This window comes from Tachypleus tridentatus, chromosome 7 (assembly GCF_004210375.1).
Source record: "Tachypleus tridentatus isolate NWPU-2018 chromosome 7, ASM421037v1, whole genome shotgun sequence".
Lineage (NCBI taxonomy): Eukaryota > Metazoa > Arthropoda > Merostomata > Xiphosura > Limulidae > Tachypleus > Tachypleus tridentatus.
The window spans coordinates 7,683,230-7,706,822 of NC_134831.1; the positions used below are offsets into that span (position 1 = coordinate 7,683,230).

Sequence of the window (23,593 nt, forward strand, 5' to 3'; positions counted from 1 at the left end):
TCTAACTGCTGACAATAGAAGTCTGATGTAATTGTTACATTGAGTGGCAGCAACTCAAAGTGGATCACGCCAACAATATCCCACCGAATGTTTAACAAGACTTTCCTAGGATGAAGGTCCATTTTGAGCTGTGCTTTAGCCAGTTTACCTGCACTGAGCCATTGTCTGCGGGGTTTAACATTTTTATAAAATATCAATTTTTCATCTCCAGTCATTAACCTGTCCAAAAAATGTGAGATACGTTCACGAGAGTGCAGAGAAGAGCAAATGTCCTCTCTTGCTCTAAGGTTGGCTTTTGTCAAATCATGGAGGACCCATTTTCCAAGCTTTGACACCTTTCCAAGCTGTTGCAGATGACGATGAACTGTTAAATGGGTTGAATTAAGCTTCTGTACTAGTTCTTCAACTGTTACAGCACAATCTTCATCAAGTGCAGCCAACAGCAAGTCATCATTAAATTGAGCAGGATGACCTAAACATGGCACATTACTTAAGCTGTAGTCACCTGACCTGAACTTCTGAAAGCACCTTCAACATTTTCTTTCATTGAGAGACTCTGCACCATAAACACATAGAATGTTTCATGTAGTTTCTGCTGCACTATTTCATTTTTCAAACTTATAAGCATTGTATGTCTAATGTGTTCCTCAGACACATCTATCTTCATAAGGGTTTATTTGATTAATGATCTGAAAGAGTGGAGTTGGGTTAGTTTCTTTTATTTGTCTGAACATTTTTATACACGTCCTACTACATATTTTAGTCATTAAAACCTTCTACAAAGACAGAAATGATGATGCACTTTCTGTATTAAATTTTCGAACATGACTTATAGGATGACTTGATATTATGTTAAATGATTAATAAAATTAAAGTCCCTGGTAAGCCGATTGATAAAATACCCTGACCCTGTTAGATATCTAAAAACGTACGTGGTTAAATATTTAATAAAGTACTCTGTTAGGTGTCTAAGAAAGTACGTTAATATGTTTAATTCAAATAGTGACTGGCCCAGTATTTAATCTCGTTGTTTCCAAATGTTTTATCACTACACAGAATTACCGTTAATAACTGTAAATAGATTAGCATAGAATTAATGCTAATCTTGGTAATAAACTACAAATGTAAATTCTGTAAAAGCTACATTTAATACAACTTAATGCATTCTGTCTGTTAAACACGCTTGTGGATAGAAGATGTGTCACTAGATGTCTCTCGTGATTCAGAGCCCCATTGGTTAATATCCAGTTGGTTAAGATATAAACAAGGTTGGTTAATTATAAATGAATGTCTCTAAACTTTCCTATCAAGACGACAATAATTTATTTACTTTGTTAAAAGTTAGGTTCCAGTTTTAAAGTTACCTCCGATGACATGATGGTTGTGTTAACAAAGCGGTTCAATTTTTTTTAGATTTTTTTAAAATGAGTAATGCCTACTCAGTATCAATGTAATTCTATCTTGAAGCTGGAAGAACTGGTAACGAAGATTCAGGAAGCTTTGAATCTGTCAGACCTGGCACTTCGACTTCCTCTCTTATTTCGGACAAAACAAAGGACAACAGTCGGGACACAGAGAAGAAGAGAAAGAGGAAGAAGAAGTTTCTGTTTCCATGGTGGTGTCGATATGTTGCCTGGTTCGTTTGTCTCTCCACCATTGCTGTGTCCGTGTTTTTCTTGTGGGGCTACGGGGTCCAGTTTGGCGATGAGAAGACCCGTAAATGGGTCACTTCTCTATTAATCTCCTTTTTCACGTCCATTCTTGTAACTCAACCCATAAAAGTAAGTCTTTTTTTATCACCCCATTATTTTAGTATTTGGTGTTTAAGATTTTGGTCCATTTGTATCATTTTCGTAAAACATTATGCAAACTATTGTATGTACGATATTTTATTAGACAAAAGAACTAAACAATAGTTTATGTATGTCTAAGACTGATTATGAATAATTATTCTAATGGAATACGACAAAAAGGGTCAGGTTTGTTTCTTTAGAATTAAGCACTAAGCTACACAATGCTCACCACGAGTATCGAAGCCCGATTTCTAGCGATGTGAGTCCGCAGACATTCCGCTGTGCCAATGGGGGGCAAAACAAGGGTAAAGCAAAGTTGGTTAACGGTGATTGTTAACATCCGGTAGTTAAGAAGGTTGATTAATATACGATTGGTTAACAAGGTGTTAATATCCAGTGGTTTACAAGATCGGTTAATATACAGTAAGTTAAAGGTTTGATAATATCCAGAGGTTAATAAGGAGAGATAATATCCAGTTGGTAAACAATTATGGATCCAGTGGTTAACAAAGTAGGTTAATATCTAGTTGGTTAATAATGTTGGTTAATATCCAGTTTTAAATACTTAATAGTCCTATTATGTATCTGTCTTTATTTATATACAGTAGTAAATAAACTTAATCAGATGTTATTTATATACAGTAGTAAATAAACTTAATCAGATGTTTATATACAGTAGTAAATAAACTTAATCAGATGTTATTTATATACAGTAGTAAATAAACTTAATCAGGTGTTATTTATATACAGTAGTAAATAAACTTAATCAGATGTTATTTATATACAGTGGTAAATAAACTTAATCAGATGTTATTTATATACAGTAGTAAATGAACTTAATCAGATGTTATTTATATACAGTAGTAAATAAACTTAATCATATGTTATTTATACACAGTAGTAAATAAACTTAATCAGATGTTATTTATATAAGTAGTAAATAAACTTAATCAGATGTTATTTATATACAGTATTAAATAAACTTAATCAGATTTTATTTATATATAGTAGTAAATAAACTTAATCAAATGTTATTTTCATACTTTTGTACTATTGATTTTTCTTAACTATATCACTTAACTTATTTTTCCTTCATTTAATCAGTTGGCAATCGAACCGATATTAATTTGAAAATCGGTTTCATACAGATGTTTGTTAGCTGCAAGGTTAATTTGTTCCTGTTATTCCTTAAGAAGAGTTATAATAACATATTCAATTTCAACAAGAGTTATAATAACATATCCAGTTTCAACAAGAGCTGTAATAACATATCCAGTTTCAACAAGAGTTATAATAACATATCCAGTTTCAACACACTTTACCTCCCAATGTTTTACACACTTATCAAAACTCTTCTGTTATCATTATACGACATTCTACAGAGAAGGCATTGAATGAACTACTTTGTGATGGAATTATAACAAGAGTTAAATACCAGTGTTGACAGTGGTTTTTCAACTGTATGTATACGTCACTGGATTATTTCCGGTCCACAAAATATAAGTCTCTGATAGGGACTGACACTTGCTATAGATAGAATTGTTCATAAATGCACCCACTCCGTAAATGAATGTTAAAGCTGGCTTCACCGTATTCTAACGTACTGATAATACTGATAATAATTTATCAGTGGTTCTAATTTCACAACATTCCAGAATTAAATATTTTATAAATATTCATATACCCGCACACTTGCTCTACTTAGATGATTTTATAACTTGCCTAAGATGTATTGATACGTAAAGTAGTTCACAGATTTGCGCAGCGTATTTACACTACAAGAATTACAAGAATGCTTTCAGCCGTGGGGGCGTTATAATGTACGGTCAATCCCACTATTCGTTGGTAAAAGAGTAGCCCAAGAGTTGGCGGTGGGTGGTGATGACTAGCTGCCTTCACTCTCGTTTTACTCTGCTAAATTAGGGGCGGCTAGCGCAGATAGCCCTCGAGTAGCTTTACGCGAAATTCAAAACAAACCAAACCAATCTATCAAAAGCTTATTGACAGATGCAGAGATGTTGACCTGTTTTAGGTTATGAAGATTTTTTATTGAGTGTAAATAAAACTTCATTATTTTACCTTCAGGTGTTTCTGATGGCTATGATCTTCTCGAGTCTATGTAAGTCCGTGGACAATGATGAGGATGATGCAGAAGATGATGAGGAAATTCCAGAACTAAGTCCTGATGAAGAATGGCTTCATGCAGGTGCGATTTATAAATAATTCATTTTATAGGGTGAAAACTACTGTCTCGTATTACAGTTATCGGTGAACAACACCTTTCTTGTGTGGAACGTCCTACATTCACAATAGCACACATTTAGTTTCATGCACTTGGTGATTGTTTAGTTCATGTGTAGCACGTGGTTTAAAGTAAACAACTTATATTGTTTTGTACAGCATCATCGCGTCGCTCGGAAAGAAAACTCTACAAACCTGTGAACGTGCAAGCTACACAAAGAGCCAAAGAGGAAAGGCTTAAGGAAATCAAGATGAATGCGGTTATTCGGGAAATTCTATCTTATCTGCTATTCCTATGGATACTTATTGTCTTGTCTTATGGGAACAGGGATCCCAATGCCTTCTACATGCAAGTTAATTTGAATAACGCCTTTATTAAGAAGGGAGATTCCTCTTTTGATTTTACACAGGTAGGATCATTTGGTCTTTTGCTGACGAGAAATCCACTTGAAGTAAAAATTTATTTCAGGATAGCTGGTATGGGTGTTAACACTTTTACTGATAAAGCAGAGTAAAAGTGTTAATATCCATACCTGTCCCCCGCTGGCACAGCGGTAAGTCTATGGATTTATGACGCTAAAATCAAGGGTTCGATTCTCCTCGCTGGAGTCAGCAGATAGCTCGATGTGACTATGTGATAAGAAAACACGCAATATCCATACCAGCCGTCCTGAGAGACATTTTAATTTGGTTTGAGTTTCGATTCCGCCGCTATGAAACTCAACTTTTATAAATGTAATTTTTGTAAAATTTCGTAATCATAGTTACGAGCGAGTCAAATTACGTGAATTTTTTGTAACTAATGGAGAGCTGATTCACGTAAAATTATATGTTATCTACTATAGCTTTCATACTTATCTTATAAAAGAACGTTACAACACTTGGTATTACACATTCAGTTGTGTTAAAGAACGTTACAACACTTGGTATTACACATTCAGTTGTGTTAAAGAACGTTACAACACTTTGCATTACACACTTAGCTGTTTTTATCTTTATTTTCTCCTTTATTATAATATATTTTTAATGAAACATCAGGAGATTCGTGTAGCTATATCTAGTGTTTGAAAATATAACGTCTTCTTCACTGTGAAAAACGAACATCAGCTGTTTTAAACCTCATAACGGGTGGATTACATATGAAGATAATGGTTTCTGTTATTATTTATCACGTCACACAAACGTATTTTGCGAATACGGGCTTCTCCAAACTCGTATAATTATCTTATACGGTAGAAAAACTATATTGTCTCCATTGTGTTTGTTTTTACAGCAGAACCACTCTTGGCTATCGTTTGTGTTCACAGCGGGCAATCGAACCTCCGATTTTAGTAGTTGTAACTTCGTAGATTTACCATTTTCCCACCGAGCGATCATCGTTATAAATAAACAAGCTTTTAAATAACTGTTTAAAACACGATGAATAAAGCACCAGTAATATTTCCCCCAATTATAGGTGTAGTTACCGTGCACCTGTATTTAATACATGTATTAATTATTCACTAATTTTAGTGTTACATAGATAATTTCTCTTGTAATCAGGCTACTACGCCTCTTCTGTTTTGGAGATGGGTACGAGAAGCTGTCGTTCCGGAACTGCAAGTTGGAAAGTGGTACAACGGAGGTCAACCATTTGGACTCCGTGGTTTTCTGGACGACAGAGTAAATCGTCTTATGGGTTACGGTGTACTTCGGCAAGTCCGAACGAAAAATAGTAAGCCTGATATTGTGATGTTTTTTTCCGTTAACTATTTTCTTCATATTTTTGTGTAGAAGATAATTATCTTACAAGTTGTTTTGAAGTTTCCTTGTTATCTAATCAAAATTTTCTGAAGAAAACACAAACGAACCGGGAGTTGGCTGCGTTCAAACGAAGGATCTAGGATGTCGAGAATCACTTTCTTTGTTTTCATCCGAAAGAAATATTTAAAGGTCAACCTGTTTTACAGCAGATACAACTAATCGAACAAAGTTGTCAAATTTTTATCATTACATCATTCAGAATAGCGTTCATTTTCTTTATATATAAAGGTTTGTTTGTTTGTTTGTTTGTTTTAATTTCGCGCAAAGCTAGCCATCCATAATTTAGCAGTGTAAGACTAGAGGGAAGGCAGCTAGTCATTACCACCCACCGCCAACTCTTGGACTACTCTTTTACCAACGAATAGTGGGATTGACCAGACACATAATAACACTTCCACGGCTGAAAGGATTACGAATCGAGTGCCTTAACCACATGACCATGCCGTACGTCCAATAAGGAAATTGATTTATATATTTGGCAAAGTGACAAACGTTCCTGACGTTCTTAAATAACCTAAACACAAATAAGACCCTAATTTCAGGGTATCCCAGCGTATAACATTACAGTTACAGAGAGTAAAATAAATATCTTTCGGTCTATAATAACAAATACATGAAGATATACGGAGGGGGGGGACGAAAATATTTCATTAGCTAATTATTGTTTGTAAAACGGCCTGAGCCAGAGAAGGACGTGAAGCTATATAAGAATACAGAGCCGAAAGTAGCTCCCAATGTTTAGTGTATATGACATACTGAAACCGGAAGTAGGTGGAAGTGCTTAATGTATATAACACGCGGATATTAGAAAGTAATTGGCAGCGCTTATTCCGTATAGCAAAGTGGAACCAGTAGTATCTAACAGTATTTAGTGTATACAATACAGTGGGACGAGTGGTATCTAACAGTATTTAGTGTATACAATACAGTGGGACGAGTAGTATCTAACAGAGCTTAGTGTATACAGTAGAGTGGAACGAGTAGTATCTAACAGAGCTTAGTGTATACAGTAGAGTGGAACGAGTAGTATCTAACAGAGCTTAGTGTATACAGTAGAGTGGAACGAGTAGTATCTAACAGAGCTAACAGAGCTTAGTTACAGTAGAGTGTATACAGTACAGTGGAACGAGTAGTATCTAACAGAGCTTAGTGTATACAGTATCTAACAGAGCTTAGGTACGAGTAGTATCTGACAGAGCTTAGTGTATACAATACAGTGGGACGAGTAGTATCTAACAGAGCTTAGTGTATACAGTAGAGTGGAACGAGTAGTATCTGACAGAGCTTAGTGTATACAGTACAGTGGAACGAGTAGTATCTAACAGAGCTTAGTGTATACAAGTACAGTGGGACGAGTAGTATCTAACAGAGCTTAGTGTATACAGTAGAGTGGAACGAGTAGTATCTAACAGAGCTTAGTGTATACAGTAGAGTGGAACGAGTAGTATCTAACAGAGCTTAGTGTATACAATACAGTGGGACGAGTAGTATCTAGAGTAAAACGAGTAGTATCTAACAGAGCTTAGTGTATACAGTAGAGTGGAACGAGTAGTATCTAACAGAGCTTAGTGTATACAGTACAGTGGAACGAGTAGTATCTAACAGAGCTTAGTGTATACAGTAGAGTGGAACGAATAGTATCTAACAGAGCTTAGTGTATACAGTAGAGTGGAACGAATAGTATCTAACAGAGCTTAGTGTATACAGTCGAGTGGAACGAGTAGTATCTAACAGAGCTTAGTGTATACAGTAGAGTGGGACGAGTAGTATCTAACAGAGCTTAGTGTATACAGTAGAGTGGAACCAGTAATATCTAACAGAGCTTAGTGTATACAGTAGAGTGGAACGAATAGTATCTAACAGAGCTTAGTGTATACAGTAGAGTGGAACGAATAGTATCTAACAGAGCTTAGTGTATACAGTAGAGTGGAACGAGTAGTATCTAACAGAGCTTAGTGTATACAGTAGAGTGGAACGAGTAGTATCTGACAGAGCTTAGTGTATACAGTAGAGTGGAACGAGTAGTATCTAACAGAGCTTAGTGTATACAGTAGAGTGGAACGAAGTAGTATCTAACAGAGCTTAGTGTATACAGTAGAGTGGAACGAATAGTATCTAACAGAGCTTAGTGTATACAGTAGAGTGGGACGAGTAGTATCTAAAGCAGTAGTATCTAACAGAGCTTAGTGTATACAGTAGAGTGGAACAGAGTAGTATCTAACAGAGCTTAGTGTATACAGTAGAGTGGAACGAATAGTATCTAACAGAGCTTAGTGTATACAGTAGTATCTAACAGAGCTTAGTGTATACAGTAGAGTGGAACGAGTATCTAACAGAGCTTAGTGAGTGGAACGAGTAGTATCTAACAGAGCTTAGTGTATACAGTACAGTGGAACGAATAGTATCTAACAGAGCTTAGTGTATACAGTACAAGGGGACGAGTAGTATCTAACAGAGCTTAGTGTATACAGTACAGTGGAACGAGTAGTATCTAACAGAGCTTAGTGTATACAGCAGAGTGGAACGAGTAGTATCTAACAGAGCTTAGTGTATACAGTACAGTGGAACGAGTAGTATCTAACAGAGCTTAGTGCATACAGTACAGTGGAACGAGTAGTATCTAACAGAGCTTAGTGTATACAGTACAGTGGGACGAGTAGTATCTAACAGAGCTTAGTGTATACAGTAGAGTGGAACGAATAGTATCTAACAGAGCTTAGTGTATACAGTAGAGTGGGACGAGTAGTATCTAACAGAGCTTAGTGTATACAGTACAGTGGGACGAGTAGTATCTAACAGAGCTTCCTTTTGCAGCTCACAACGAAAATTATAAAGAAACAAGCCAACAGATAGTGTTTTAATATTTACAAATAAAGAAGTTGTTGTAACGTTTGTTAGCTCTGATAAAGCGTAACTATTAGGGTACTCTATTCGCAATCTGGTCTCTGGGGACATTAAACCGCGATGACAAACCTCATTATTCGTTGGTAAAGAGAAACCAGAAAGTTGGCGGTGTGTTTTATTAGATGCTTTCCTTCCATCTGTTGTATCATTTCAAAATTAAGTACTACTAGTGGAACTACTCCTTTAGGGGCTTTCGATAAAACCCAACAAACTAAACAAATATTTTTTAACCACTTTGTTTTGTGAAGATTTAGATGTATTATGTTTTGTAAATCATTTGTATTAAATATCTTACGTTCGTCAGTTTGATAAATATGATGTTGTTGTTTAAAATTAGAAAACAACTTTTCGATTAATTGTAATTTCTGATCACTGTTACAGACACGTGTAATATTGTTCCTATTATGAAGAACGTGGCGAAAAGCTGCAGTGATATGACAAATATTATTGATGAAGACAGGGAGGATTATGGTTCAGGATGGAGAGAACCAGTTACCAGAAATCAGAAGGATGAATACCATTACCGTTCCTCGTCCGAACTCGATGGTTTACCTTTTTGGGGCAAACTTGATGTCTATAGCGGTGGGGGATATGTCTTTCCACTTCGAGGAACCACAGAGCAATTGAAAGAGAAGGTGTTGAAGCTAGAAACGTCCGATTGGGTTGATAGCAGAACCAGGGCTGTATTTGTAGAATTCTCTGTTTATAACGCTCAGGTCAACCTCTTTGGAGTGGTAACCATAGTAGCGGAGTTTTTCCCGGGAGGTGGCATAGTTCCTTTCTATAGAATCGACCCAATCCGTTTGATGAGGTACCACGAGGGCTTTGGGCTCTTTGTTCTTCTCTGCGAGGTTTTTTATGTGGTTTTTACCCTCTTTTTCACCGTAAGAGAAATTAGAAATATTCGAAAAGAGCGCATGGCTTACCTTCGAAGTTACTGGAACATAATTGAGCTCGTTATTATTGGATTGTCCTACGCTGCCATTGTGTTCTACATTTACCGAATGGTCATAACACACAGGATTTTGAAAGTTTTCACAGAAACGAATGGTAATGGTTACGTAAAGCTTCAGTTCGTTGCCGCAGTTGATGAGGTTTTCGGTTACATTTCTTCTTTCCTAATTTTCATTGCCATTTTGAAATTCACCCGACTTCTCCGGTTTAACCGCAGAATGGGAGTTTTATACAGCACTTTATCTCAGTGCTCCAAAGATCTCAAGTCCTTCTGTGTGGTGTTTATAATCACGTATCTCGCGTTTGTCCAAGTTTTCTACTTGATATTTGGCGTATCTTTGGTCGAATTTTCTTCCTTCATCAATTCTGCTGAAACGTCTTTCAACATGATGCGTGGAAAATTTGACTTTGAAGCCATGTATTTGGCGGCTCCTCTTCTTGGGCCTTTAATATTTTTCTTTTTCGCTTTCATAACGTCAATCATCCTCCTGAATATCTTCATCACACTCATCATCAGCTCCTTCCAGTCAGTAAAAGAGGACATCGATAAACAATCCAACGATTTTGAGATAATTAGTTTCATGAAGAAGAAATTCAAGTCGATGTTTGGAGTCGAAGAGTCAGATGAAAACAGCCAACTAGACCAGCCAGCCACACAGTCTCCAGACCAGATCGATAGATTTCCAGAGAAGGTCGACCGACTGCTGTGCTACATAAATGATGTGTATTTTGAAGGAAGGCTGGACTTGAAAAAGAAATCGGCGCTGAAATCCATTTATACAGGATCTCAAGAAAACACAATACGTAGAAATCCACACAAACCTTTACCTCTGATTGACTGGAGTGAATTAACAGATGATCAAAAGGTACTTGACAAGTTGTGAGCTCGTGGAAGAAAACATTTTAATCTATTTAGAATTCAACTTTGCGTTGCCTTTCAGCTAGAATTATTCCTTCCTCTAAAGGACACTCTTAGATCTTATTTTAGGAGTTTCCAATACCATACTTTCGTTTAATTATTATATACTTTCTGCACAGTTTTAACACACTTCTAACCACTTGAGAACTTGATAAACAAATATCACGCCGTACAGACTCAGAGAGAAATAGTTAAACTGTTGATGTAATGGGGCTTTGTGATCATGAGAAAGTATATAGTACACAGTTTACTGTTTTAGTCGCTCACTGATGTCTCGTGATTGAAAAGAGACATGCACTAAACTGATCAGTGTTCCTTTATGTAAAGTTAAGCAGCACAGACTTTACAATATCAATAAAGCATCTTTAAGCACGTTGTAGTGTGGCTGTGTTCCTTTAACACAAGTTTTATAATTCATATTTCTAATATACCATGTAAACCATAATGTAATCTCGTTAAGTATGTGTTTTACTCACGAGTCTTATGCTAGGTTTCATTTTATTTTCATATCTCAAAATAATAATATTTTATAAATCCGTTTAGTTTTATTTTATTTTTTACTACTTGCAATATTTGCAATTCTTTACGCTTTTTTATCACCTAAACGTGTTTTCAGATAATACTGCATGATCCAGTTTTGATATCTTACTGCTACAACCTAAAATACTTTCCTTACAGAGTAACCCTGGTCTGGATCTCCCTTCTAACAACTATTACATAACGACTTTCCTCACAAATCAGTTTTAGTCTGGGTACATTTCTGACTAGTTTTTATGATAAACAATGATAATTAGAAAAATCCAGCCAATATAAAGTCGTAGTGGAACAGAATGTATCATAACTACATTCGGATGTTGTTTTATTACTTTAGAAGGTTATGTAACAAATAGGTGTCATGAAGGGTGACACTGTGATAGAAATAGATCTGAATGCCATTTCTGGTGGCTCTGAAAGATGCATGCAAAGTTTGGTGACAATCGGACCAGCACCTCGACGTTTATAAAGAGCACATCCTTGCATGACAATTCTGATGCACATCTATGGCAGTTGTTGTTTATTTCATACCAAAGCCAGCACTAAGTTAACGGTCGTCAGTATAACTTGTGTTTCAGGTAATTAAGGGGTGTTTTTAATAAATTTCGTATCATATATTATAAAAAAACACTACTACATTTAATAAAATAATATAATGTTGTAATAAAAAGTCAGAAGAGCATAAATCTGTGACACTAAATAAAGACTACGAAATATCCACTAGAGTTGGTATACTGTGCTTTTCTTTTTGCATCGTAACATCTGAGAGCATGTTGTATACAACCAGGACTATTTACATTTTAAGACACTGATGTTCGCAGACTTGAACTAGTAACACACATTCAGCTGAAACGAAGTAATTGTTATTACTGAAAATATATAAAGTACAAAATCTATAGTTGGTTTTTTGGTTTGGTTTTTGGAATTTCGCACAAAGCTACTCGAGGGCTATCTGTGCTAGCTGTCCCTAATTTAGCAGTGTAATACTAGAGGGAAGGCAGCTAGTCATCACCACCCACCGCCAACTCTTGGGCTACTCTTTTACCAACGAATAGTGGGATTGACCGTCACATTATAACGCCCCCACGACTGGAAGGGCGAGCATGTTTGGCGCGACTCGCGTGCGAGCCCGCGACCCTCAGATTACGAAGCGCACGCCTTAACGCGCTAGGCCATGCCAGGCCCTACAAAATCTATAGAAAAAAAATTAAAAATGACTATTTATTGACCTGATACATCCACTTACCTTCTGGATTCAATTATCTTATACATCCACTGACCTTCTGGATTCAGTTACCTTATACATTCGCTGACCTCCTATCTTCAATTACCTGCTACATTCACTGACCTTCTATATTCAGTTACCTGCTACATTCACTGACCTTCTGCAGGGTGTTCGGAAAATCACTGTGCACTTATATATTTATTAACAGACAAAACTGCACAGTGACTTTTCGAACACCCTGTATCTTCAGTTACCTGCTACATTCAGTAACCTTCTGAATTCAGTTACCTTATAAACTTAAGTTTCAAGTAGTAAGTATAATGTTTTTTAGTTAGTTAGTTAGTTAGTTATCACCATTAGATTCCATCTAGGAACATAGGGCCACAATCGCTTGCGGATTCTTCAACAAGTATTTAAGTGAGTAGGTTGTTAGCCCACTGCACCGAGCCGTCCCTAATTTAGCAGTGTAAGACTAGAGGGAAGGCAGCTAGTCATCACCACCCACCACCAACTCTTGGGCTACTCTTTTACCAACGAATAGTGGGATTGACCGTCACATTATAACGCCCCCACGGCTGGGAGGGCGAGCATGTTTGGCGCGACGCGGGCGCGGACCCGCGGCCCTCGGATTACGAGTCGCACGCCTTACGCGCTTAGCCATGCCAGGCCATAATGTTTTAAAGTAAGTTTATTTTAACCTAGCCAAGTTTTGAGCTTTAAATTAAAATTTAGTTTTAGGTCATATATTCTTTTCATGTTTGTAGGGAACGAGCCCATAAACCTAACTCTTTGTAATACCGAGCACTACATATCTTGTCAGTAGCTAATGTTCCTTGTTTTATAACTAGTCTTAATTGAACTTTCAGAGGTACGTTTGTGATTCACCTGACACACGAACACACTGACCACGTGATTATCTCATATTTTGTTTCATACTATAACTGGTTCTCACTCTCTAGATCATCTGGGCAGCACCACATTGGCTGCTCTGGGTTTTCAACTTTATCTTACGTCTTACTTAATTGTCTTCTCTTTCAATGTTGATCCGAAATGTGTTGTTTCATAGACTGTTGGTTTTGTAGACGTGTATGTGTACATTGTACCACATTCTTTCTTACTGGTTTTCTTTACTGTAGAGATTTGTAACGGTTTTCAGCAATGTTTAACTCCCATCTCCACACTGATTTCAGATTCATTTACACTTCCTCTTGTTTGTTTGTTTGTTTTTGAATTTCGCACAAAGCTACTCGAGGGTTATCTGTGCTAGCCGTCCCTAATTTAGCAGTGTAAGACTAGAGAGAAGGTAACTATTCATCACCACCCACCGCCAATTCTTGGGCTACTATTTTACAAACGAATAGTGGGATTTATCGTAACATTATAACGTCCCCACGGCTGAAAGGACGAGCATATTTTGTGCGACCGGGATTCAAACCCGTGATCCTCAGATTACGAGTCGAACACCTTAACCAACCTGGCTATGCCGGGCCTCACACTTCCTCTAAACCGTAAACTATTACTTGTCAAGAGATCGTCTATGTTTACTTACAAATGGCGAGACGCTGGATCGATTTTCCCTAAACCTTGCATGTACTCTTGAGAGCCCTAGGAAGGGACATAGGAGGGATGACGTTCACATCTGACTTCCCTACCCTTCTATTGCCCTCTAAGACACCACTTTTTTACATACCCTTCCTAAAAACTAACACTTTTTGATGGCATCAATGTTAAAATGTAGTTCTATTACACTTCATACCACCACGACTTTATATCGATTGGGTGTTTCAAGTAACTTGTTCATTTACACATTCAAAATCATTTCAATGTAACACAATCAAACTTCTATAAGAAATCGAGAATAAACAGCCCACTCGTTTGTCTTAGAACATTCAACAAGAAATAAATGAACACTTGTGACAAGAGAAGCGTTTAGAAGATAGTGGCATTTGGTATTGGTATTTTTAATCCGAACAGTAAGGCCCCTGGCATCCCTCACAGTATTAACTAGACGAGGAGGTAATTATTTTACACAAGAATAAACTCGAAACGCCATGTATATTTTGACATTTAACAAAAAGAAATTAATATTTATTTTTAACTTAACGAGAAGTTTCAATACCCGTGATAGGCATAACGCTGCTAGCCTATTTCACAGTTTTGTACTGAACAATAAATGAAGCAAAACGCTTATAAAATAATTTAAATCAAAATGTATAGATGGCGCTACTGCTATTTTCTGCCTCTTTCGCATGAAAGCCTGTGGCTGCAGTTCAAAGTCTTACAACATGGTTTCAACAGGTTTTTTTACGATAGATGGTATCTCACCATACAAAATGGTGAGTAAACATACTTCTCAACGGAGACTCACGAGTTTAGGAACAAACATTGTCATATCATGTTTCACACGACCTTATTGATGTGCAATAGCTTTTTGGTTTTATTAATTTCTATAACTCTCATCAGTTATTTTTTGAACAGAAGTTAACTTCAAGTATAAAAATTCATTATTAAAATCTTGCACAAGCCTTACGGTGATTCGAGTCTCAAAAGGTTTCTATACGAATGGACCAGTATGAATACAATTGTTTGTAGTTGTCGCTAAGAGCACGTGACTCAGTGTTTCCACACTAAGGTGAAATAACAAATTAAAATTGCGATTTTTCTTACAAGTCCGACATGAAAGCTTTCAATTGAATTCAGTTTCTTTGTTTTTCGTCTTGAGTTTCATATTGTTATTTTGTATCATTTCTTATGCTCGCATACATTTGTAAACAAACTGTTAACCAGGATAAACTATGTTTATTACTTATAATGTCATTCATGATTACAGAAACAATTTGTTAACCAGAATAAATCATATTTATAATATATAATGCCGTTCATAATTACAGAAACACACTGATATCCAGGATAAACCTTGTGTGTCACATATAATGTCCTTCATAATTACAAAAACACACTGGTAACCAGGATATATCGTGTTTATCATCTGAAATGTCGTTCATAATTACAGAAACACGCTGGTAACCAGGATAATCCTTGTTTATAATCTAGAAAGTCGTTCATAACTACAGTTTTTGATATTTTTATCCTGTGTAGTAAGTTGTTGGCATTTTAATCTTTTCTAGTATATTAAAGGTATTTTAATTTTCCGTAGTAAATTATTGGTATTTTAATGTTGTATAGTATTTTATTGGAAGATTAGTTCTGTATAAGAAGTTATTGGTATTTTAATTTTGGCCTGTACATTATTGGTATTTTAATCTCTTAGTAACTTATTGGTATTTTAATCATGTTTAGTAAGTTATTGATATCTTAAACTTTTATATTAATTTATTCGTATTTTAATTTTCCTGTAGCATATTATTGGTGTTTTAATCTTGCAGTCAGATATTTGTATTTCAATTAGGTGTTGTAACTTATTGGTATTTTAATATTCTATAGTGAATTATTGGTACTTCAATCTTGTATAGTAAATTATTGGTATTTTGATCTTGTAGTAGCTTACTGGTATTTCAGACCTGAATGATAAGTTATTGTTTTTCAGTTTCGAAGAGTAGGTTATTGATATTTTTATCCTGTATAGAAAATTATTCGTATTACAATCTTGTATAGTAAATTATTTGTTTTTAATGGTATATTGTAAGTTGTTGGTATTTTAATTTTTTATAGTTAATTATTGGTATATTTATCCTATATAGTGAGGTATTGGTATTGGAAACTTGTATTCCACATTACTCATACTTCAATCTTGTATTGCAGGTTATTGGTATTTCAATCCTGTATAGTTAGTTATTGGTATATTAATATTCTATAGTAAATTATTGGTATTTTAATTTTCTGTAGTAAATTACTGGTATCTCAACGTTAAAGTAAATAATTGGTATTTTAATCTTGCATAGTAAGTTATTGGAATTTTAGTCCTGTATAAGAAGTTATTAGTATATTAATTTTGTATAGTAAATTATTGGTATTTTAATCTTCTATAGTAAGTTATTGATATTTTAAGCTTTTATAGTAAATTACTCGTATCTTTATCTTGTATATTAAATTGTTGGTATTTTAATTTTCTATAGTGAATTATTGGTATTTTAATCTTGTAATAAGGTATTGGTGTTTCAATCCAGTATACTAAGTTATTTTAATTTTAATCTTTCATAGCAACTTCGTGATATTTTAATCTTGTATAGTAAATTACTGGTATTTTAATTCTATTTAGCAAATTTTTGGAGTTTTAATCTTTTACTAGGTTATTGGTATTTCAATCCTGTATAGTTAGTTATTGGTATATTAATATTCTATAGTAAATTATTGGTATTTTAATTTTCTGTAGTAAATTACTGGTATCTCAACGTTAAAGTAAATAATTGGTATTTTAATCTTGCATAGTAAGTTATTGGAATTTTAGTCCTGTATAAGAAGTTATTAGTATATTAATTTTGTATAGTAAATTATTGGTATTTTAATCTTCTATAGTAAGTTATTGATATTTTAATCTTTTATAGTAAGGTATTCGTATTTCAGTCCTATATAGTAAGTTACTGGTATTTTACTATTGTATAGCAAATTATTGGTATTTTAGTCTTGTACTTGGTTTTGATAATTCAATCTTCTATAGTAAGTTATTGGTATTTTAATCTTTTGTAGTAAATTATTAGTATTTTTATAATGTAGAATAAATTAGTGGTATTTTAATTTACTGGAGTAAGTTATTGGTATTTTAATCTTGTATAGTAAATTATTGGTACTTTAATTTTCTGTAGTAAATTATTAGTATTTTAACGTCCTATTATGTTGTTTGTATTTTAATCTTGTATGGTAAGTTATTGATATTTTAAACTTGTATAGTGAATTATTCGTATTTTAATCCTCTATAGTAAATTATTGGTGTTTTAATTTTCTTTAGTGTATTATTGGTATTTTAATCTTGTAGTAAGTTATTGGTATTTCAATCCAGTATACTAAGTTATTTTAATTTTAATCTTTCATAGCAAATTAGTGATACTTTAATCTTGTATAGTAAATTATTATTATTTTAATTTAGTACTAGGTTATTGGTATTTGAGTCCCGTATTGGTATTTTAATTTTCTGTAGTAAATTATTAGTTTTTACTCCAATATACTAAATTTTTGTTATTTCAATCTTGTACAGGGTTATTGGTATTTTAATTTTTTATAGTAAGTTATGATATTTTAATCTTTTAGAGTAAATTATTGGTATTTCAATCCTATATAGTAAGTTATTGGTATTTTAATCTTTTATAGTAAATTATTCGTGTTTTTATCCTGTAGCGTAAATTATCGGTATTTGAATTTTCTGTAATAAATTATTTGTATTTTTAGCTTGTATAATAAGTTATTGGTATTTTAATATTCTATAGTAAATTATTGCTATTTCAATCCGATACAGTAAATTATTAGCATTTTAATATTTTATAGCTTATTATTTGTATTTTATTTCTATATATTAAATTATTGTATTTTATTTCTGTATATTAAATTATTGTATTTTAATTTTCTCTGGTAAAGTACTAGTATTTAGTGGTATATAGTAATTTATTGGGATTATAATCCTGTAAATTTAATTAGTAGTATTTTAATTTTATATGGTAAGTTATTGGTATTTTAATCTTGTATAGTAAGTTATTCACATTTTAGTTTTGTATGGTAATCTGTTGTTACGTTAATTTTATATGGTAAGTTATTGGTATTTATTTTCTATAGTATTGATATTTTATTCCTGTATATTAAATTATTGGTATTTTTATTTTCTGTAGTAAGTTATTGATATTTTAATCTTGTATAGTAACTTACTGGTATTTTAATCTTTTAGTAGGGTATTGGTATTTTATTCCTGTATAGTAAAATATTTGGAAATTTAATCTTGTAGTAAGTTATTGCTATTTTTATCCTGTACAGTAATTTATTGGTATTTTAATCTTTTATAGTAAACTGTCTTATTTTTAGAATTATGTGTAAAATATTCGTTGTTCTTCATTAAAACACAATAATTTTTTTTCTAGTATAATCTACTGTTAACCTCGATGTATCATAATTTTGTAACCTGTGCCTTTGAAACAGAATACAAACGACGAAACATTAAAACTGAGCTAAATGGATGCGATATCTTTAAAATATGAAACCACAAAAACATGCCGATTTGCATAAATAACTACTGTTTATTATGGTCTAGTATTTAATTGCCACGAACACAAATATATGCTTACTGAAAGTCGGAAATGCAGACGTCCCGTGGAAAGTCGAATATCTGTAATTTAACTGCTAATAAATGTTTTACTGTACCTTTGTATGTTAATTATAATTCAGGTAATAATATAGTCCGCTTTAGAGATATTGATGTCAACTTTATATAGACAAATAGATTGGAACTGTACGATGAAACTTCCTTAGATACAAACACAAGAATTTAATCTACATGACAAATCTTCTAAAGAAAGGCAGAATAATTTGAGCTGCACGATGAAATGCTGATAAAGACTGTCTATCTTTGAAAGAAATATAAATTAATTTATATCACTAAGAGAAAGCTGTAAAATATACAGACAAATATTTACTAAATTACATTTATTTTTAAGAATATTCGTAACTAAACTAACTTCATATCATTTTTATATTGTTATATATTCTAATCCTGGTTTTAAAAATTGAATAGTTTTTTGTATTTTATGTGTACACTTTAAAATACGTATTTTATTCTACATAATTAGGCTGTATTTTAATTTTCAAAATCAATAAATTTAAATTTAAAACAAAATGGCAACTTAAATACAAAGCCTAACATGGCGACTTTGTGACAGAAAAAGAGACAGCTTGAGGATTAGGCCTTACATGGCAACTTAGTGACCTGAAAGAGAAATCTTAAATATGAAGCCCGACACATCAGCTTAGTGACATAAAAGGGACATCTTAAAGATGAGGCCTAACATGAAAACTTTGTGACTTAAAAGGGACATCTCAAATATGAGGCCCTACATGGGAACTTTGTGACCTGTGAGGGACATCTTAAAGAGAAAGACCAATGTTGCTACTTGGTGAGCGACAGGGGAATCTTAAAAATAAGGACATTCATGGCGACTTAGTGATCAAAAAAGGGCATCTTAAAGATGAGGCCTAACATGGGAATTTTCTAACCGAATGTATTACGTAATTATATGATCTACGTTTTTCACTTTCTTCTCATTTTTACGATTTTATTCCAGACATATTTAAATTTATGAGCTTCATTTTAGCACAATTTTCATCTACTAAATCTTCTTTAAAGTATTTTATTTATATTTATCCACAGATTTAAATATTTGGAAAATACACCTGGTGTCCAGTCTTAGAAACAAAAGAAAACAAATATATTTTCAAAAGAACCGTACTAGATTGTAAACAACACTCATGTTTTAATGATGGGTAAAAGAATAAAGCAACGAAAACTATAGACAAAGCCACAACATTCGTCACCGCAAATTCGCTTCATCTCATATAAAAGAAACATCTTGTATTAAGTCACAAGAAAACCAACAATCTTGAATTTTTTATGTTTTATACGCTCGTATCCATCATTAGATAGTAGCTAGTGGATAGTTGTTAATAGTGGTTAGTAGATAGTAGATAGTGGTTAGTTGTTAAAGGTTAGTGATTATTAGATAGTAGTTGGTGACTAGTTGTTAATGGTTAGTAAATAGTAGTTAGTGACTAGTTGTCAATGGTTAGTAGTTAGTAGATAGTAGATAGTGAATAGTTGTTAATGGTTAGTGGTTAGTAGTTAGTAAATAGTAGCTAGTTTTTAATGGTTATTCATTTGTAGTTAGTAGACAGAAGCTAGTTGTTAATGGTTAGTGGTTAGTAGGTAGTAGTTAACTGTTAATTGTTAATGGTTGGTAGATAGTAATTAGTAGCTAGTTATTAACGGTTAGAGGTTAGTAGATAGTAGTTGGTGGCTAGTTGTTAATGGTTAGTGGTTAGCAGATAATAGTTAGTGGATAGTAGATACTACTTAGTAGCTACTTGTTAATTGTTAGTGGATAGAAGTTAATAGATAGTAGCTAGTAGTTAATGGTTAGTAGTTGATAGAGTGTAGCTAGTTGTTGATAATTAGAGGTTAGCAGATAATAGTTAATAGCTGGTGTTGATGGTTAGAGGTTAGTAAACAGTAGTTAGTAACTAGTTGTTAATGGTTAGTGGTTAGTAGATAATATTTAGTGGCTAGTTGTTAGTAGATAGAATTAGTATCTAGTTGTTAATGGTTAGTGGTTAGTAGATAATAGTTAGTGGCTTGTTGTCAGTGATTAGTTGTTGGTGGTTAGTTGTTGATGGTTAGTGGTTAAAGATGGTAAATAGTAGCCAGTTGTTAATGATTAGTGCTTAGTATGTAATAGTTTGCATATACTTGTTGATGGTCAGTGGTTATTAGGTAGTAGTTAGCAAATACTTATTAATGATTAGTGGTTAATAGATAATAGTTAGTGGCTAGTTGTTAGTAAATAATAGTTAGTAACTAGATGTTAATGATTACTGGTTAGTAAACAATAGTTAGTAGCTAGTTGTTGATGGTTAGTGGCTAGTGGATAGTGGTTAGTAACTAGTTGTTAGTGATTAGTAGATAGTAGTTAGTGGCTAGTTGTTAATTGTTAGTAGTTAGTAGCTACTTGTTAATGGATAGTGGTTATTAGAGAGAAGATAGTAGCTACTTATTATGGGTTAGTGGTTAGTAGATAATACTTTGCAGCTGGTTGTTGATGGTCAGTGGTTAGTAGGTAGTAATTAGTGACTAGATTTTAATGGTTATTGGTTAGAAGATAATAGTAGCTAGTTTTGGTGGTTAGTGATTAGTAGGTAGAAGATAGTACCAAGTTGTTAATGGTTAGTAGATAGTAGTTAGTGGCTAGTTGTTAATGGTTAGTGGTTATCTTACTTGGGCTTTGAGTTGAAGAATCCAAAGATAGGAGTTTTTTATCACAAAAACGCGCTCCGTTATTTGAGCCGTGTATGAAGTATAGGAGTGACTGTCAATCTCTGCTATTGCAATAAGAAATTGTAACCCAAGAGTTGTCGGCAGGTTCTGTTGTTTCACTTCTTTCTCTCATTTCAATATTAGGAACGGCTGTGTTCACATAACTGTTTGTGTAGCTTTGCGCAGTCGTTCTACAGCTGTGAGAGATTACACTATTCAATCTAAACCCGGCGCCCTGGTAGACTAACTGAAGTACAGGGGCTGAATAAACAGTTTGTTTAAAACGTTTCAGATTTCTTCTGTTTAAAGTTCATTACATATCTGTAAATAATGCTGCTTCAATTACATTTCCTATTTCCATGAGGTTAAACGGGCGCGGAACTCATCACGTTAAGCCTTACCTACAGAAGTCTATCTTCCTACTCATTTGACTGGAAATTACTTGATCGTTTCAAAAGTAGCAGTAGCTCCACGTGCTATCAACCATACATGTTTTACATTCGAGCCAAGTGACGTCAGAAACACGTGGTTTAGGTAAGTTGTTTCTCATTTCTCAGCACAAAGTTACCCTCTGGACTATATGCGCTCTGCAGATTTTTAGCGTGGAAGTCCTTAAACTTACAGCCAGGAGACTTTTATGTAATCACCAAGATACGTCAGGGACATTTGGTTTAGCAATTAATACTACTTGTGAATTAAGAATAGATAATAAACTAATATGTATCGTTATTTTAGAAATGTTCTCGGACAAAATAGTGTTACTCTAAGTTCTACAAGTATTTCTGATGAAAAGACGGTCATATTTATATCGTGTTTGTTTTCTTTGTTTGTAGTTAGACACAAAGCTACACAATATTGACTATTTTGAATCCCGGGGGGTGCGGGTGAACTAATTCCATCTTTTTCCATGGCAATAAATATATAAAGACACTCTAACAATATAACTTTAAAAAAATGTTTATTGTCTGATAAACTGGTCATTATTTGTGTGGGTACGGCGTTTCACTAGATGTCCCGACACACCATACATGCTTGCTCTTTCAGCCATGGAGGCGTTATAATGTTACGGTCAATCCCACTATTCGTTGGTAAAAGAATAGCCCAAGAGTTGGCGGTTGGTGGTGATGACTAGCTGGTTTTCCTCTAGTGTTACACTGAAAAATTAGGAACAGCTAGCGCAGATAGCCCTCGTGTAGCTTTGCGCGGAATTAAAATCAAACCAAACCACTAGATGTCGTCAGGTCCATTAACCAAATTAATTTGACTCTTAATGAGGAAAACATGGAAAACTGGCAGATGGATACATTAATATTTTTATCGGTTGAGATTACTTATTTAGCCGTCATTGTTGTTTAATTATGGCCAAGTGCCAATTTTTAGCCATACAAATAAACATGTTGTTCAATAACAGCAAACATACTAGCTTAATAGAAAGTCTACATATATATTAGATACCGCCTGTTGCCAGTAAATCTAGAAGCCAACTAAGTGGGTTGTTACTTATGAATATATCATCTCGCAATAGATTTTGTTGTTTTTTTTTACTTGATACTAATTGTCTGGTTTGAAGTTGCATGTGTGCATGTTCCGAAAGCACCAATGAAAACATCTGGTAGGTCAATCGAGTTAAACAAAAACAGGCCTGACCGAAAATGTAATCTAAATTCTCAATGTTTACAATCAAAATTCTACCTAAACACCCCAGTTGGAAAGTTCATCTTCCTGTATAACTAAACACCTGCCACGGGATTTTTGTTTTTTATCGATAACCTCTCTAACGCCAAGTGTGAGCAGTGCCATTTGTACGAGGCACGCGTTACAGACACAATTTATGATCTGCGTTGTAGTTAAAATCGAGTTGATTTCGACTGAAATAATCTTATCACATCTCATTGTTAGTCTATAATGTAGGTTTTATCCGAGCTCATTTCACTACTCTTTGTAAACTCTCCTTGTAAAAAAAAACAACAACTTTATTTTACATTTAATCAGATGGGGTCGGAAGTCAAATTGAGGGTAGGAGAAATTACTGGAAACACAGCATTCTTTGTTTGTTGTCCTCAAACTAAATAGTCCAGTCTTTGTCACATCGTCTCCCACTGGTCCAGTGGTAAATTCACAAAGACACAACACAAGTTTAGAATCTTACCTACCTTATACGTTCTACCAGTAGTGATACCATACGTTTATCCCAGAAGGCTTTGCGCGCCCTTTGTACTCGTGAGATTCCGAACTGGCAGCGATTTACCTTTCTTTAA

General features: G+C 34.0%; 2 protein-coding genes across 2 annotated transcripts in view; both read left to right on the forward strand.

The window, feature by feature from the left end:
- The window catches only part of LOC143254923 (polycystin-1-like), a 106,266-nt gene extending 95,280 nt beyond the window's left edge, over positions 1-10,986 (forward strand). The window contains exons 36-40 of the mRNA XM_076509834.1: positions 1,468-1,781; positions 3,879-3,999; positions 4,194-4,444; positions 5,577-5,748; positions 9,123-10,986. Coding sequence (XP_076365949.1) covers positions 1,468-1,781; positions 3,879-3,999; positions 4,194-4,444; positions 5,577-5,748; positions 9,123-10,579 — 2,315 coding nt within the window. The 3' untranslated portion in view covers positions 10,580-10,986. The remainder of the gene's footprint in view (positions 1-1,467; positions 1,782-3,878; positions 4,000-4,193; positions 4,445-5,576; positions 5,749-9,122) is intronic.
- A 10,559-nt stretch (positions 10,987-21,545) lies between these two features.
- The window catches only part of LOC143255053 (extracellular serine/threonine protein CG31145-like), a 46,053-nt gene continuing 44,005 nt past the window's right edge, over positions 21,546-23,593 (forward strand). Inside the window, exon 1 of the mRNA XM_076510095.1 lies at positions 21,546-21,869. The gene's annotated coding sequence lies outside the window, so the exon portion shown is untranslated. The remainder of the gene's footprint in view (positions 21,870-23,593) is intronic.